The sequence below is a fragment of the Seriola dumerili genome, unplaced genomic scaffold (assembly GCF_002260705.1).
Source record: "Seriola dumerili isolate Sdu_G_001 unplaced genomic scaffold, Sdu_1.0 BDQW01000432.1, whole genome shotgun sequence".
In the NCBI taxonomy this organism is placed as follows: Eukaryota; Metazoa; Chordata; class Actinopteri; order Carangiformes; family Carangidae; genus Seriola; species Seriola dumerili.
The window spans coordinates 4,388,412-4,406,714 of NW_019174687.1; the positions used below are offsets into that span (position 1 = coordinate 4,388,412).

The 18,303-nt window shown below is 41.3% G+C and overlaps 3 protein-coding genes across 3 annotated transcripts; all 3 read right to left on the reverse strand.

Moving 5' to 3' along the window:
* Positions 1-3,030: 3,030 nt before the first annotated feature.
* On the reverse strand, positions 3,031-5,675 carry LOC111233819 (tripartite motif-containing protein 16-like). Its single transcript, XM_022761724.1, has one exon. It carries the CDS (start codon positions 5,605-5,607, stop codon positions 3,922-3,924), a length of 1,686 nt encoding a protein of 561 aa, XP_022617445.1. The 5' UTR covers positions 5,608-5,675; the 3' UTR covers positions 3,031-3,921.
* Positions 5,676-8,674: 2,999 nt separating this feature from the next.
* Positions 8,675-14,339, reverse strand: LOC111233818 (tripartite motif-containing protein 16-like). The gene is made up of 2 exons (XM_022761722.1): positions 12,060-14,339; positions 8,675-8,923 (listed from the first exon to the last, which is right to left on the reverse strand). Exon 1 carries the CDS (start codon positions 14,322-14,324, stop codon positions 12,633-12,635), a length of 1,692 nt encoding a protein of 563 aa, XP_022617443.1. The 5' UTR covers positions 14,325-14,339; the 3' UTR covers positions 8,675-8,923; positions 12,060-12,632.
* A 1,185-nt stretch (positions 14,340-15,524) lies between these two features.
* On the reverse strand, positions 15,525-18,060 carry LOC111233820 (E3 ubiquitin/ISG15 ligase TRIM25-like). Its single transcript, XM_022761725.1, has one exon. The coding sequence runs from the start codon at positions 18,049-18,051 to the stop codon at positions 16,717-16,719; it is 1,335 nt and encodes a 444-aa protein (XP_022617446.1). The 5' UTR covers positions 18,052-18,060; the 3' UTR covers positions 15,525-16,716.
* Between the last annotated feature and the right edge of the window lie 243 nt (positions 18,061-18,303).

Sequence of the window (18,303 nt, forward strand, 5' to 3'; positions counted from 1 at the left end):
ATATATGTAAACCATATTCCTCTTAAAAGCATTGATTAGATGTCAATGGAAATGCCTCGTTGTCATTTGGAGGACATTCTTAATACCTCAGACTATTTCCCTTCTTGCCATGTGGACAACAAACTCTGTGGTGGTGAAGGAAGCTCAGAAAATGCCAGAGAAAAATTGACAAGGAAAACTCTTAAAAGACCTTCAAAGGTTCTGAATAATACTGGCCTGCCTCTTCACTCTGGTGCACATGCCTGGCCTTCCCTGAATATCCCGAAATCCAATTTTATGCGGTCCTCCTCTTAACCATCCGTGAAACTTAAGATGTCACTTTCATAAATTGCCAAACGCTAACCATAGTAATGCTCAAAGCATTTTTATACGAAGGAATATGCTTGGCTTTAGTGCACTTTGTGGTAGAGGAGGCTGCGACAGATGTCGAGAGAGGATGTTCATCTTCACACATTTCTCATGAGAGTATGAAAAGTGGTTTAGGATGAGCCCTAATTACCTCAGAATAAATACACATGAAGCTAAAAACAACAGAAAGCATGTGGTCAGTCACAACAAACAAGCAAAACATGCTGTCTAGAAAAGTTGTGGTCAGAGTGGAGGTTTTCTTAAGTTCAGATGTTGATGTTGTTATATTTCTTTTGTTTCAGACTGGCATAGAGAGATCTGAGCTTGGGCAGTACACAAATATCAGCCTGATGTGTATGATATTAGCTTTACAAGTCAAGCTCACATAAAGCTTTCATTACCACTCTCTGGATCTATCTCATTGTGGTTAATCAATGTTTTAGATTTTTTTTTTTTTTAATTGCTATACTAACAAAGATGTCTTAATGTCTTACTGTCATAATTTCACCAGCTGAAATAAAGTGCTGGAAATGGACACAAATCAGAGAGAAACAATACAGAAACATAAATGGTAGTAGTTACAACAATTAAGATTTTTTTTTTTTCTTTTTACTTTGTTGTGTCTGAAAATAATTTTCAGACACAACAAACAATTGATAATCGGAAATTAAAAGGTTTTACAGTGTTCAAAAAGCATAAATTGTAGTATTGCTGTTAATAGGAGGATCACTTAACAAGAAAACACTAAAAATATTTGTTGTTCTCTTTCAAGCAGCATGTAAATATTTTTTTTTACATTTGGGTGCAGGTTATGAACTCGGAGGTGAGGTGAAAAAACATTTTTCACTCATCTTGCCTCTAAACATCACAGCACTCTTGGTTCAGAGAGTGGAAAACCAACTTGGAAATTAATAACAGGTAGTTTTGCAGACTTTACAGCAAGTAGAACAAAAAGGAGAAGAGAGCATTAATGTGACTGTGAGTAATGTGAGCTCCACTACTGTGTATCAAGTGTAGAAGGTGTGAACGAGGGCCACCTGTGCCACGATGCCAAGCCAGCTCGGACAACCAGGCTCTCTCTCCTACATCCATGTGTCTGCTGAGCTGGCATGTACACAACACAGTCACCTCTGCCTGACTCTCTGCTTCCAATCTGCACCTCTGTCCCCGGAGAGCTCACCCTACATGATGGCAGGGCGACCGTTTCTGCACGCCGACGTGCTCCCCAATCAATTAGGCAAGGTGTGCGACACGGGAGGCCAATTAGAAGACAGGCTGAGTGGGCTTGATGGCTCCCAGGATAAACAAAGAGACTACACGGCGCTGTTGTTGCCTCTTTAGAAAACCTGTAAGCTCCTCCTAATATTACTCCATATCGACATTCATACCCACTGGTTATAATGCCCATTAAACCAAGTCTGACAGTCAGACAGGTTAGAGGATTTCAGCATGACACTCTGCCATTCACCGTTAGCCCGCTAACAGCAACCAGGTTGACACGGATATGATGTTCTAGAAAAAGATACCGCGATGTCACACTGCGACACAAACCTTCACAACAAATATTTTATTTAAATAACATGCTAAACATAACTTGTGTCTTGTGGCAACAAAGAGACAGTCGTGGAAGGCCACGGGCACTGCCATTCAAGAAGCTCGATTTAGCTGCTAGCAGGCTAACTAACGTCCAAACCAAAGCTTGTCAAGACAAAGGGGCCATTTAACTTTTTCTACATACGTTAAATTAGCCAATTCATATTGTATATAGTCTCAATGATAACATAAAACCCAGAATAAGCACGTAAAATTAATGGTTGGCTAGGAAGCAGGCTATCGTGGTGGGTTCATTTTTGTTAGCGATGCTACTAGTAAACTGTTACGTAGCTAACGTTAGCTGACTGACTGGTAAACCTAGCCAACTTGTCACCGAACATGGACAAGATTCACAGTCACAACAACGACATAGTTGTATCTGTAGTACACGGGAAGCTTTATCCGCCGCCACAAAATACCGAAACGCTCTCAGCTAACTAGCCTACCTGCTCGTTTGTTTTGGAGGGCGCCATGTTCACAGTCCTCCATCACGGGATAGGAGAGGCTAAGCTAACGGTGCTAGCGCCTGTAGTTGCTGGCTAACTAGCCGCACTAGGGGTTGTCATTGAGCCTGTGCGATTTTCACCAGAATAAGATCAAACTCACCTCTGCTATAGTGTCACAAACCCACAGCGCTGCAGAAAATCCGCGAAGGATTGAACGCGAGGCAGCTTACATTAGTATTTTTCGGGCTAGTTGAGGCTGCGGATGGTGGCTTGTGTGCAGCAGCTGGCCACAGTACAGCAGCGCTGCGCTGGGAGGTAAACACAGACAGCGCCAACAGAGCGGAGCCGAGCGGGGCTGCTGAGCCACAGGGAGAACTCTAGTGGTGGAATTCAACTTACTGCACCCTACACCGGGGACTCATCAACCGGGATATTAAAGGGGCAGTCCGCCGATTTTACACGTCAAAGTCAATTTGTTGCTCATGTAGGGAGTACCACTGTGCACAGCCACCATAGCCACCAAGGGGACCCCTGAGGAAAACCTCTACAATGCCAGTTTCATTATTTCCCCTGACACCCAGAAAGAAACCAGTTCAGCAATCAGTTTTCTGTGATACTAAACTTTTTTTCATTGTTCATTCAGTGATACAAACATTTTTCCATCTTTAAAGCAAAACGTCAAAGAAAACCGTAATTTCTCAGTGATAAAAACTGTTTTAGTGAAGAAAGGACAGAGACTGACTGACAGATGTCCTTCTGCTCTGAACATGAACACTGTACTTTGTGTTGTTTCAAGAGGAAAACTGCCTCAGTTGTACTCTCATATTCGTTTCATATCTTCCCCATCAGCTTTGAATCAGATCCTGGAATGAAGACAGAAGAAAATATCTGATTTATTCTTGAGGAAAAAAAGCTTTATTCAGTGATTTCATAAACAAATTCAAGTCGTCCACACAGTTTGTTTAACCTGAATCTCAGATATGGAAAAGAAAATAATGTATGATCTCCTTTTTGATACTTATGATAATTACATTTTATAACACCTCATAGAACCTTATTTGTAAGATAGTTTGAACAACAACAATATTTAGACTGACAAGATCATACATGTAAAATTATAGTTTTCCTTATTTAAACAGTGACAACAAAATACCTGTGATAAAGGAAGGTCTGGTGATTTCTCTGTTTAGGCCCATGCAGTGGAAGAGAAACAACAACATACAAATACATCAACACAAATATTCAACAAACATTCAGAGCACAGAGAAGTTTATATTTTCATGTGGAGAAATGTCAGTTTAGGTAAAGAAAAATCATCCTGAGCAGTGATATCCTCCATGACTCCAGCTCCACCTAAAGAAACTCAAACATCAACACAACAATAGATGAGAAGAGGTCAAAGTACCACCCATAATGTTTGATTGACAGGGGATCTCTGTGCAGTGCAGAAACACGACAGCAATGAGCTTTTAGCAACAATGATGGAGTCAAAATGAATTGGTGAATTAAAATACAGATTTTAACCAAATGCACCTTAAATGACCTTTGTCTGTTTGGCGTTACAGATCTCAGCTGTGTCACCACAATAATTAAACCAAAGTCCAGCATAGAGAGGCTGAGTGAACGTGGTCTGGACTCTGTGGAGGAGAGTCCTGGTTTCAGAGACGCTGTAGAAGGACAAAAGACCTGCACTGTGATCCAGGTACACTCCTACTCTGGAGGACCGAGGACCTGAGACTGGAGTTTTGATGTTGTTGTAGAAGAATGTATAACTGTCTTCGTAACAACTTAACACCCAAGATTTATCATTGCGTCCAAATCTACATTCATCCGAGCTCCCTGCTCTTCTGATATTCTTGTATGCAACTACTACAAAAACTCCTCCTCTCCACTCCACTTCCCAGTAACAACATCCAGTCAGACTCTCTCTACTCAGGACCTGAGACCATGAAGTGAATCTGTCTGGGTGACTAGAATAAGACTGTTGTTGACTCACTAATGTTGCTTTTCTGTTTCCCTCAGATAATACCAGATATGTGCGTGCTGTGTTTGGATCCAGTGTGATTTCCTGTGAATAATTTGAGAATTTGTATCTGGTTGTGGGCTCTGGTTGTGACAATAAAAGCCCCGCTTCAGTCACTGTCAGTGAGATGTTTGTCCATGTGTCTCTCAGAATGTCCTGTAGTTTATCTCTGAGCTGTGACACAGCTGCTGTCACACCCTCAAAGTACCTAAAAGGACGGATATTGATGCTGGATGAGTCTGTAGATTCACTGAGTCGTGACAGTGAGGGGTAGTTGTGTAGAAACTGGTTGTGATCCTCTGTGTGTGAGAGCTGCTTCAGCTCAGCGTCTTTCCTCTTCAGCTCAGTGATCTCCTGCTCCAGCTTCTCCTGAAGCTCTTTGATGCGACTCAGTTGAGTTTCCTGCTGGGATCTGATCTGCTGCTTCACATCAGAGCTTCTTTTCTCCATGAGACGGATCAGCTCAGTGAAGATCTTCTCACTGTCCTCCACTGCTTCATCAGCAGAGCCATTGATAGCTTTCACCTCCAGTTGAAGCACCTTCACATTGTTCTCTCTGACTTTGATTCTGTGCAGTACTTTGCATCGACTCAGCTGGAGCTCTCTCTGCCTCTCAGTCCTTTCTGCTGCAGCTGAGACTGTGTCGTGGCCTTTATGTTCATCCACAGAGCAGAGATAACAGATACACTGCTGATCAGTGCGGCAGAACATCTTCATCACCTCATCATGACGAGAGCAGATGTTCTCCTGGAGCTTCTTGGAGGGCTCCACCAGCTTGTGTTTCTTTAATGGAGCTACATCATAATGAGGCTGCAGGTGTTTCTCACAGTAAGAGACCAGACAAACCAGACAAGACTTGAAGGCTTTCAGTTTTCTCCCAGTGCAGAAATCACAGGCCACATCTTCAGGTCCAGCATAGCAGTGATCAGCAGGAGCAGCTTGGAGTCCAGTCTTCTTCAGCTCCTCCACTAAAACCGCTAACATGGTGTTTTTCACCAGGACAGGTCTTGGTGTGAAGGTCTGCCTACACTGAGGACAGCTGTGGATTTTCTTCTGATCCTCTTCTTTCCAGAAGCTTTTAATACAGTTGATGCAGTAGCTGTGTCCACAGGGAATAGTCACCGGATCCTTCAGTAGATCCAGACAGATTGAACAAGAGATGGATTCCTGGTCCAGCTGAACTCCTTTCTGCGCCATTTCACCTCTCACTGTCAACGACTGTCTGAGTTTCAATTCTGTAGAACTGAAACTAGTTTGAGCTCTGATCTGAACAACATGTGTCTCTGCAGTGAACAGGGCCTGTCAGCTCTTGCACTTCACCACATGTTGGTTCCACCCATCTTCAAGCTGTAGATCTGAAGGGGAGGGAACAAGGAAATATGGACAGAGTGGAGCTGGCTGTGTTTGAGGGCAGGAAGAAGAGGGAGGGTTATCAGGCTTACATTCACTCCAGGAAGAGGAGCGGTTTGATACTGAGTATTTAAGACTTTCCTTCAATAGAGCGTATTTCTCATTTAAAAACACTGATCACCAATACTTTTAGCTGATAAAGGGCTCTTTCGGTTTAGAGATGATTCCCCAGTTTTCAAAATCTGCTCTTCTGTTCTCTTAAAATATGTTTTACTATGTTTTAATTATTGTAATCTATAAAATGTTTAAACAAAAGTAAAATAGAGAAATCAATCACTGTTGACCTTTCAATATTTTTGAATTATTTCATAAAGTCCTTGTCCTTATACAAAGTTTTTTTGTGTAAAACAGGATAAATCTAGAAATGAATTTTCGTGTAAAATTTGTATTTTAATGTTTGATGCATTTAAAGAAACAAATCAAACGAGTTACTTGTTGCAACTGTGAATCCCATAGGACATGAATGCACCAGATCGTTAGACTCTGTAGTTCAGTTTGGAGACAGAAATGACTGAATGGATCCTAGAAAATTAACAGTTTTATACATGTGATTAATAATAAGGCATCATAGCAGGCTATTATGTTTTCACAACCTTGCTCATCCTGGTGCACTTAAAATATCTCAGGAGAGCCACTACATTGCATAACTTAGTTTTAACTAATTCAAACAAACTTAACCAAACTTTGCTGTTCATGGGTCCATTGTTTAGCCATCAACAGAAGACTTTGATGCCCTCTGGCATCTGAGGCTTTAGGCCTCAGCTGACACTAACACCGAGATCACCTGTTGCCATAGATGAAACCCCCATATGTCACATAGCCTATGCTTAGTCATCAACTGTCACATAGCTGTCATTTTGGAATATATACATGCACAAGTGATTTTCTTCTTTTCTATACACACTTTGTATTATGAGTATCCATCTATTGTCTTCCGCTTATCCGCGGTCGGGTCGCGGTGGCAACAGGCTAAGCAGGAGGCCCCAAACATCCCTCTCTCCGGCAACGCTTTCCAGTTACTCTTGGGGGATCCCGAGTTATTCCCAGGCCAGATGGGATATATAATACATCCAGCGAGTTCTACCCCAGGGTCTCCTCCCAGTCGCACACGCCCTCCAAAGGGAGGCGCTCAGGAGGTATCCTTATCAGAAGCCTGAACCATGTTGTCCAAGCTCCTTACCCTATCTCTAAGGCTGAGCCAAGCCACCCCTACGCAGGAAACCCATTTCGTCTGCTTGTATCCGTGATCTTTCGGTCACTATCCAGAGCTCATGACCATAGGTGAGGGTTGGAACGAAGATCAGCTTGTAAATCGAGAACTTTGGCCTCTGGCACCGCATCCCTCTTCACCACAACGGTCCGGTACAACGCCCGCATTGCTGTTGACACCAACCCACCTGTCAATCTCCCACTCCATCTTACCCACACTCGTGAACAAGACCCCTAGATACTTGAACTCCTTCACTTGGGGCAGTAACTGACCCCCAACCTAGAGGGGGCAGTCCACCTTTTTCCGGCTGAGAACCATGGCCTCAGACTTGGAGGTATTGACTCTCATCCCTGCCGCGCCGCACTCAGCTGCAAACCGTCCCAGTGAATGCTGGAGGTCACGCTCTGATGAGGCCAACAGAATCACATCCTCTGCAAAAAGCAAATATGTAATTCTGAGGTTCCCAAAGCAGACACACTCCTCACCTCGGCTGCGCCTTGAGATCCTCTCCATGAAAATCACAATCTCATAATACTCGTAATATGCTCATAATTTTTCATTTTGATTATATTATTATAGGTGATAACATATTCCTATCTCGTACCTACCAACTAAAGATATCAAAGTGTGTGAGTGTGATTGGATGAACATTTGCCTGTCAATGTCTAGCCATGATTTAAGAAATCAGATTTAGTATCCCCCCAGTTTCTACTTAGTTTCCTGTGTCCCTAAAGGTTTTCCTATTTACACACTCACAGACCCTTTTCTCAGCCGGGCTAGTTAAGGCATCTAAAAACATACATGATATGACACATTGGGTATGAGGTTATATGGTTAAAGTTAGCATCAATACACAATACAATGAACACAGTATTACATATAAAATTTTTAAAAACAGAAACCATTTATATCTACAACCAATACATTTTTCTCCCACACATCACACTTGAGAGGTTACAGCATCATCATATTTGGAAAGTTTAAGTTTTACTGATTAATGTCAATACATTTTTAATAGAAAAGCATAGAGAGTGAAACAACTGTTTCAAACTACACAAACACTCTGCAGTGAAGCCAACTCATGTAACTGGAAGAACAATCTAATGCTATTGAAGAATAAATCAGAATACTATTAAAAATTTCATACGGTTGATTATTGGCTTTATTATAAGGGCAGACTATATTCTCATTAAACAAATACGTACAAAAAATGTATCAGTTTCCTCGTAACATTTTCTAGTAAATAAAAGAAAAGCAACAATTTCTGGATTTTATTTGATTTAAAAGATGAATACCTGAAGGCTCTTGCCTTTTGCTAGGCCGTCATTGTAAATAAGAATTTGTTCTTAATGTCTTGCCTGGCTAAATAAAGGTTTCACAGCACTAACCATGATGTATTACATCAGACATTTTTATCATAAATCTTCTCAGCCTAAAATCATGATCTTCACTACAAACTTCAGAAAAAGTGAGCTGAGCTACTTCAACCTCCACTACATCCCTGGTCAGGTGGATGAAGGCGCCCTCTTGTGTTGTGCATCAGTTTTCAGATTTCAGTTGTTCACCTGCTGTGATGTTCACTGCAGGAAGACGAGTAAAAACTTCACTCAGCCTTTGGCAGCTTTAAACAACATCAGTAAAGACACATTTAGATACATGTAATATCACACTTCACACAGCGGTCACACCCTGTAACACTGATGCTGCATTCAGGTCACATGGGAAAGATGGAAGACAAGAAAGTATTTGATTTATTCTTTAGGAAAAACTGTTTTATTCATGATGTGAAGCTTCAGTTTGTTCACACACTGAATCAGTAAAGTCTGTTAAATGACTCTTGTTCAGTGATTTCATGAACAGATTCACTTCATCCACACAATCAGTTTGTTTCACCTGAATCTCAGATATGGAAAATTGATTGATTGTTGAATTGATTATTATCATAATAATCACAGCCATTAATCACAAACTCATAGACCTTATTTGTAAAGGGATTTGAACAACAACAACAACAACATTTGAACAGTTAAATAAATGTAAATGTGATTATAGATTTCTTTGTTTACAACAGAGATGATGATGAGAAGAGGTCAAAGTACCACCCACAATGTTTGATTGACAGGTGATCTCTGTGCAGTGCAGAAACACAACAGCAATGAGCTTTTAGCAACAATGATGGAGATAAAATCAACTGATGAACTGAAATACAGATTTGAACCAACTGCACCTTAAATGACCTTTGTCTATTTGAGTTTACACAACTCAGCCATTGCTTTCCAACCAACAAAAACTCCAGCATAGAGAGGCTGAGTGAACGTGGTCTGGACTCTGTGGAGGAGAGTCATGGTTTCAGAGACGCTGTAGAAGGACAGAACACCTGCTCTGTGATCCAGGTACACTCCTACTCTGGAGGACCGAGGACCTGAGACTGGAGTGTTGATGTTGTTGTACCAAAATATATAACTTTTTTGGTTACAATCTAACGCCCAAGATGTGTCATTGCGTCCAAATAAACATTCATCCGAGTTCCCTGCTCTGCTGATGTTCTTGTATGTGACTGCCACAGAAACCTCGCCTCCTCTCCACTCCACCTCCCAGTAACAACGTCCAGTCAGACTCATGAAGTGAATCTATCTGCATGACTAGAATAAAACTGTTGTTGACTCATTACTGTTGCTTTTCTGTTTCCCTCAGATAATAACAGATATGTGTGTGCTGTGTTTGGATCCAGTGTGATTTCCTGTGAATGTTTTAAGAAGTCAGCTCTGGTCCTGGGCTCTGGTTGTGACAGTGAAACATCCACATCAGTCACTGTCAGTGAGATGTTTGTCCATGTGTCTTTCAGAATGTCCTGTAGTTTATCTCTGAGCTGTGACACAGCTGCTGTCACGTCCTCAAAGTAGCTCAGAGGACGGATATTGATGCTGGATGAGTCTGTAGATTCACTGAGTCGTGACAGTGAAGGGTAGTTGTGTAGAAACTGGTTGTGATCCTCTGTGTGTGAGAGCCTGTCCACAGGGAATAGTCACTGGATCCTTCAGTACATCCAGACAGCTTGAACAGCAGAATTTTGCCTGGTCCAGCTGATTTCCTTGCTGCTCCATTTCACCTCCTGAGAGTTTCTGTCAAATAGCTGGAATTTCTCTGAACAGAAACAATCTTTGTGCTCTGAAGAAAAACAAATCTCTGCTTCTTCTACTCTTGTTCACTTCCTGCAGTGAATGAGACTTATCATCTCCTGCTTTTCACAACATGCTATTTACACCCATCCTCATGCTTACAGACCTTTGAAGGGGAGTGAACAAAGAACCGGGTGAATCTTGATGAGTGTTGAAGCAGGAAAAGAGGGAAGGTCCTTCTGCCTTTACTGTATTACACAAAGATGAGGCACGATGTGTTATCTGTCATTTAAACATGCAGTAAGAATTATGACCCAATTAAATTGGAATAATTGCACTTTGAGCTATCACATTCAGCTCACAATAGCTATGCAGGAAATATTATTCATATTTTACAATGTTTGTAGCAAAGTTAATCGAGTTTTACAGAAGAAAAAAAATAGAGTTTCATATTCTAAAGTTTTGCAACCTTTGATCCCATAACTGATTCCTGAGGCCTGGGGACGACCGGAGACCAAATCAACCATGTGATCAGCTATTCAGCTGTCATAGGAAATCATCTACTGTTTAAACTGCATTGTCAGCATGGGGTTGGATCACGTGAACTTCTACTTCATTTCTGTCTAACCACCTGTTTTGTTTTTACTGCAACACGTCTCCAGGAGAAAACTCCTTTATAGACTCTCTCTTCCTACAGGGACAACACTGGTTCTCTGTCATCCACTGAGGATAAAGAGCTGCTGTGCTGAAGTCAGGTACTTAATATTTAACTGAAATAAATGGAACAAGGTCTCCACATTAAATGAGAACATACAGTGTATAGTGTGTAAGTGCTTTTTAGGAGGAAACATAGAAGCTTTTTCTGATCTGATGCCCCTATCAGCAGGATGACGTCAACTGTCTGTGACTGTCAAAACAGCAAATCAGCTGATATAAAACAATATATTGTTAAAGATTAACCCACTGGTTGTAAACCTTCTTGTCTTATGGCCCCGCATAAAAACACTGTTGTGGCTCCTTGTCATGTTTCACCTGTAAGTCAGTCATTGGCTGGTTACACTCTTCCTCAAATTGGAAGATGTGTGAAGGAAGGGAACAAGGAAATATGTAACCAGAGAGGAGCAGGAAGAAGAGGGAGGTGTTGTCAGGCTTTGTTTTGTTGTAAAAACAGGAGCAGATTGAGAAAGGCAGGCTGTGTTGTCATTTGCAACAAGAAGGATGAATACAGTTCATGTCTCCACATCTTTTTCTGGGTGAGATCCAATTACTGAATCTTCACATCTTTTCAGACTGTTCACGTTTCCCCTTAGACAGAGTAAAGACATTAATATGTCTGAATATATGATGTGACAAAAGTACATTTATTTTGAAATTCCCGTTCTACTAAAATCCTAGAATGCAACTTGTACATCAAACATCTAGTCAGAGGGGCGTCAAGTGGCGCAGTGGTCTAAGCAGGCGCCCCATATGTAGAGGCTGCAGTCGGCCCCGGTTTGAATCCCACAATCGGACGGCCCTTTACTGCATGTCATTCCCCCTCTCTCTGCCTCCCCATTTCCTGTCTCTCTATACTATCCTGTCCAATAAAGGCACAAAAGCCCCAAAAAATATACTTAAAAAAAAACAAACAAAAAAAAAACATCCAGTCAGACTCTCTCTACTCGCGATTAGGAGGAAAACTGCCTCAGTTATACTCTCATATTAGTTTCATATTTGTTCAATCAGCTTTGGATCAGACCCTGGAATGAAGACAGAAGAAACATTTGATTTATTCTTTAGGAAAAACTGTTTTATTCATGATGTGAAGCTTCAGTTTGTTCACACACTGAATCAGTAAAGTCTGTTAAATGACTCTTGTTCAGTGATTTCATGAACAGATTCACTTCATCCACACAATCAGTTTGTTTCACCTGAATCTCAGATATGGAAAATAAATAATGAATCGTCTCGTCATTTATTATTATCACCATAATTACAGTTTTATAAAACCTCATCAACCTTATTTGTAAGTTGATTTGAACAACAACAACATTCGATCTGACAAACACATAAATGTAAATGTAATTATAGATTTCTTTCTTTACAAAGTGAGAACAAAATATCTGTGATAAAGGAAGGTCTGGTGATTTCTCTGTTTAGGCCCATGCAGTGGAACAGAAACAACAACATACAAATACATCAACACAAATATTCAACAAACATTCAGAGCACAGAGAAGTTTATATTTTCATGTGGAGAAATGTCAGTTTAGGTAAAGAAAAATCATCCTGAGCAGTGATATCCTCCATGACTCCAGCTCCACCTAAAGAAACTCAAACATCAACACAACAATAGATGAGAAGAGGTCAAAGTACCACCCATAATGTTTGATTGACAGGTGATCTCTGTGCAGTGCAGAAACACGACAGCAATGAGCTTTTAGCAACAATGATGGAGATAAAATCAACTGATGAACTGAAATACAGATTTAAACCAACTGCACCTTAAATGACCTTTGTCTGTTTGAGTTTACACAACTTAGCTGTGTCTCCATTGTTCCAGTTAAGCCGAACTCCAGCATAGAGAGGCTGAGTGAATGTGGTCTGGACTCTGTGGAGGAGAGTCATGGTTTCAGAGACGCTGTAGAAGGACAGAACACCTGCTCTGTGATCCAGGTACACTCCTACTCTGAAGGACCGAGGACCTGAGACTGGAGTGTTGATTTTGTTGTAGAAGAATGTATAACTGTCTTCGTAACAACTTAACACCCAAGATTTATCATTGCGTCCAAATCCAGATTCACTTGAGCTCCTTGTTCTACTGATATTCTTGTATGCAACTGCTACATGAACTCCCCCTCCTCTCCACTCCACCTCCCAGTAACAACGTCCAGTCAGAGTCTCTTTACTCAGAACCTGCCAACATGAAGTGAATCTGACTGTGTGACTAGAATAAGACTGTCGTTCACTCATTACTGTTGCTTTTCTATTTCCCTCAGATAATAACAGCCATGCGTGTGCTGTGTTTGGATCCAGTGTGATTTCCTGTGAATATTTTAAGAAGTCAGCTCTGGTCCTGGGCTCTGGTTGTGACAGTGAAACATCCACATCAGTCAGTGTCAGTGAGATGTTTGTCCATGTGTCTCTCAGAATGTCCTGTAGTTTATCTCTGAGCTGTGACACAGCTGCTGTCACGTCCTCAAAGTAGCTCAGAGGACGGATATTGATGCTGGATGAGTCTGTAGATTCACTGAGTCGTGACAGTGAGGGGTAGTTGTGTAGAAACTGGTTGTGATCCTCTGTGTGTGAGAGCTGCTTCAGCTCAGCGTCTTTCCTCTTCAGCTCAGTGATCTCCTGCTCCAGCTTCTCCTGAAGCTCTTTGACTCGACTCACTTCAGTTTTCTGCTGGGATCTGATCTGCTGCTTCACATCAGAGCTTCTTTTCTCCATGAGACGGATCAGCTCAGTGAAGATCTTCTCACTGTCCTCCACTGCTTTATCAGCAGAGCCATTGATAGCCTTCACCTCCTGTTGAAGCACCTTCACATCTTTGTCTCTGTCCTGGATTCTCTGCTGGATTTGTTGTCGCCTCAGCTGGAGCTCTCTCTGCCTCTCAGTCCTTTCTGCTGCAGCTGAGACTGTGTCGTGGCCTTTATGTTCATCCACAGAGCAGAGATAACAGATACACTGCTGATCAGTGCGGCAGAATATCTTCATCACCTCATCATGACGAGAGCAGATGTTCTCCTGGAGCTTCTTGGAGGGCTCCACCAGCTTGTGTTTCTTTAATGGAGCTACATCATAATGAGGCTGCAGGTGTTTCTCACAGTAAGAGGCCAGACAAACCAGACAACACTTGAAGGCTTTCAGTTTTCTCCCAGTGCAGAAATCACAGGCCACATCTTCAGGTCCAGCATAGCAGTGATCAGCAGGAGCAGCTTGGAGTCCAGTCTTCTTCAGCTCCTCCACTAAATCTGCTAACATGGTGTTTTTCACCAGGACAGGTCTTGGTATGAAGGTCTTCCTACACTGAGGGCAGCTGTGGATTTTCTTTCCATCCTCTTTATCCCAGTGGGTTTTAACACAGTTGATGCAGTAGCTGTGTCCACAGGGAATAGTCACTGGATCCTTCAGTAGATCCAGACAGATCGAACAGCAGAATCTCTCTTGGTCCAGCTGATTTCCTCGCTGCGCCATGTCACCTCCTGAGAGTCAAAGTCAAATAGTTTCACTTTCTCTGACCAGAAACAATGTCTGTGCTGTGAAGGAAAATGAAACTCTGCTCTGTCCGCTCTTGTTCACTTGCTGCAGTGAGTGAGACTTATCATCTACTACAGTTCACCACATGTTGTCTACACCCATAAATATGTGACAGGGTGGAGCTTGATGAGTGTTGAAGCTGGAAAAGAGGGAAGTGTCAGTCTTTACTGTATTACACAAAGAGGAGCTGTTTGTTAGAGGCACGGTATGTTATATGTCATTTACAACCTGCAGAAAGAATTATAACTCAGCTCAAAGTGCAATTATTGTATTTTAACTATCACTTTCAGCTCACAACAGCTGGCCAGGTAATATTATTCATATTTTACAAAGTTTCCAGCAAAGTTATTGGAGTTCTACAGAAGAAAAAAAAACTTCAACTTCATATTCTGAAGTTTTGTATAGTTTGATCCCATAACTGATTCCTAAGGCCTGGTGACAGTGATTGTTATTGTTATTTTAAATCTGACTGTGACCTAGATCATATCATTTTAAAGTCAATTTGTTGACAAAAAAAACATTATCAGAATATTTGAAAACAACAGTGCATCCAACACTTCATCAAATCTTTCATCATGTGTTACAGGGTTCAACCTGGTAATTCCTGCTGCTATGACCCGACTGATACCTGATTGATTTGGGACAAAATCTGCATTTACGACAATAAAAATAGGTCTTGGACTTTACTGTGTTATCCTTTACATTTTGTGGATGTGTGTGTGACTTGGACTCCTCTGTCTCATGTCTAAACTTAACAGTTCAAAATATCCAAAAGATTTTATAACATAATCAAACATCTCTTCTTAAACATAATTAAACTGCCTTAAAATGTCTGCGGCATCATGTTACATATCAGCTGACATATACACAATACCAATATATCAGTGATAAGCTAATAGTGGTCAATATATTGATTTGAACAGTTTTGTAGACATAACTCTACTGGGAAACATCAAATTTAGAAATTCTTGACACTTTTTCACCCTTTTCATCTCTAAATATAAAAATATTTTTATTGTTCAAAACACAAACAGCGTTTGGAAAATCAAAAAAATAATTCAAAGCTTGAGGGGTGCAGTAGCATTATCTTACATACGTTGGTCATACAGCCACTAAACAGGAGTAAGGCTCTCGCACTCAGTGTTTCCATGTATGTGTTTATTTATACTCTCACAGTCACAAAGTTCATGCAGCACCTACAAAACCAGCATCTAAACACTATGCAGGAAGAAAACGGTAAAACTGATCACAATATTACAGGTTTAATGGTGTCATGTGAACAAATTTACATATGGCAAAGGATATGGACAGTTATTTAACCTATGCAAATATTAATACAGTTAATTAACCAACATTATCTGACAGCCGTAGTAATCAGACAATTTTTAGATAAAGATTTTAAACGAAAAAAAAAATTCATTCATTCATTCATAAAAATCAATATATTGTTAAAGATTAACTCACTGGTTCACAAACTTCAGCACATGGCTCCAAACAAAAACACAGTTGTGGCTCCTTGTCATGTTTAACATGTAAATGAGTCATCAGCAGTTCCATCACAGACACATTTCCTCTCTAAACGTCACACATGGTCTCATTTATATAACTGTCCGAGGCCCAAACAGCTACAACAATCCAAAAAGCAAAAATGACAGAATTATACAAAACATGGATACAAATCTATGAAGCAGAACTTTCTTTTTTCTTGTTTTCTCTCCCATTTATCATGTCACGACTCACACAATCTGTATATACCATAAAGTAGATCATATCAGCTCCACCTCATCCAGCTACAGCGGTCAAATACTCCACTGATGCATCAGTATGAATTATTTCATGCCAGTCACAGGTGGCATTTTGTTTTACAAAACGAATACTTTTGATACTTTAAGTATGTTTTCTTGATAGTAGATCTGTACTTTTACTTTATGTAGCATCTTGAATGAAGGTCAGTTAGTTTTCTTCTTCTTGTAATGGGTTTTTTAAAAAATTTTTTTACAGTTATTCCTTGATACTTTTATTTAAGTAAAAGATCTGAATACTATCAGAGTTGATGATGATGTAGACGGATGGGATGGGACAAATGAACCCAGAGAAAGTCAGCACTTTCACATCAGTCACTGTTTGAGCTCGAATACAATGTGCTAGAATAGTTTATAATGTCACTGAAAAGTGTTTACAGATATAGAAATTGTCTGAAAGCTCTTCCGCAAGACTATCCTTATGTGACAATTTGGGTTTGTTTAGAATAGCACAAAAAAATGAAAATCCAAAATGAAAGAAAAAGTATGTCCTCCTCCTCCCAGCTTCCCTCTTTTATATCTTTCATCTACTTCAGCTCACAGAACTCAGCAGTAGCTCCATTATATCCACTAAACCAAACTCCAGCATAGAGAGGCTGAGTGAACGTGGTCTGGACTCTGTGGAGGAGAGTCATGGTTTCAGAGACGCTGTAGAAGGACAGAACACCTGCTCTGTGATCCAGGTACACTCCTACTCTGGAGGACCAAGGACCTGAGACTGGAGTTTTGATGCTGTTGTGTCTGAATTTATAACTACTGCTGCTGTTACACTCTAAAGCCCAAGATTTGTCATTGAATCCAAACACAGACTCATTCATGGGCCCTGACCTGCTGATATTCCCGTATGTGACTGCTACTATGACTCTTTTCCTTCTCCACTCCACTTCCCAGTAACGACGTCCAGTCAGACTCTCTCTACTCAGGACCTGACGCCATCTAATGAATCTGTCTGGGTGACTAGAGTAGGACTGTTCTTCTCTCATTAATGTTGCTCTTCTGTCTCCTTCAGATAATGACAGCTGTGTGTTTACTGTGTTTGGATCCAGTGTGATTTGACATGAATATTGTATGAATTCAGCTCTGGTCTTAGGCTCTGGTTTTGGATTTGATGGAACAACTTCCATGTCCTTCTCTATCAGTGAGATGTTTGTCCATGTGTCTCTCAGAATGTCCTGTAGTTTATCTCTGAGCTGTGACACAGCTGCTGTCACGTCCTCAAAGTAGCTCAGAGGACGGATATTGGTGCTGGATGAGTCTGTAGATTCACTGAGTCGTGACAGTGAGGGGTAGTTGTGTAGAAACTGGTTGTGATCCTCTGTGTGTGAGAGCTGCTTCAGCTCAGCGTCTTTCCTCTCCAGCTCAGTGATCTCCTGCTCCAGCTTCTCCTGAAGCTCTTTGACTCGACTCACTTCAGTTTTCTGCTGGGATCTGATCTGCTGCTTCACATCAGAGCTTCTTTTCTCCATGAGACGAATCAGCTTAGTGAAGATCTTCTCACTGTCCTCCACTGCTTTATCAGCAGAGCCATTGATAGCCTCCACCTCCAGTTGAAGCACCTTCACATCTTTGTCTCTGTCCTGGATTCTCTGCTGGATTTGTTGTCGACTCAGCTGGAGCTCTCTCTGCCTCTCAGTCCTTTCTGCTGCAGCTGAGACTGTCACCAGAACAGGCTTCGGTGTGAAGGTCTGCCTACACTGAGGGCAGCTGTGGATTCTCTTCTGATCCTCTCCATCCCAGAAGCTTTTAATACAGTTGATGCAGTAGCTGTGTCCACAGGGAATAGTCACCGGATCCTTCATTAGATCCAGACAGACTGAACAGCAGAAAGCACCCCAGTCCAGCTGAACTCCTTTCTGCTCCATTTCACCCTGTAGCAGTGACCTGTATGAGAGTTTCACTTTCTCTGAACAGAAACAAAAGTCTGTGCTCTAATCCAAAACAAACCTCTGCTTCTTTTGCTCCTGTTCATTTGCTAATCTTCACTGAATGGGGCTCATCAGCTCCCGCTGTATCACATGTTGGCTACACCCATCTGCACACTTGCAAATCAGTGATGAGGAGGGAACGAGGAAGCACATGGACAGAGTGGAGCTCGCTGTGTGTGAGAGCAGGAT

Excerpts from the sequence above, each read along its gene's own strand:
- LOC111233819 (XM_022761724.1), bottom strand. The coding sequence starts at position 5,607 with ATGGCGCAGAAAGGAGTTCAGCTGGACCAGGAATCCATCTCTTGTTCA.
- LOC111233818 (XM_022761722.1), bottom strand. The coding sequence starts at position 14,324 with ATGGCGCAGCGAGGAAATCAGCTGGACCAAGAGAGATTCTGCTGTTCG.
- LOC111233820 (XM_022761725.1), bottom strand. The coding sequence starts at position 18,051 with ATGGAGCAGAAAGGAGTTCAGCTGGACTGGGGTGCTTTCTGCTGTTCA.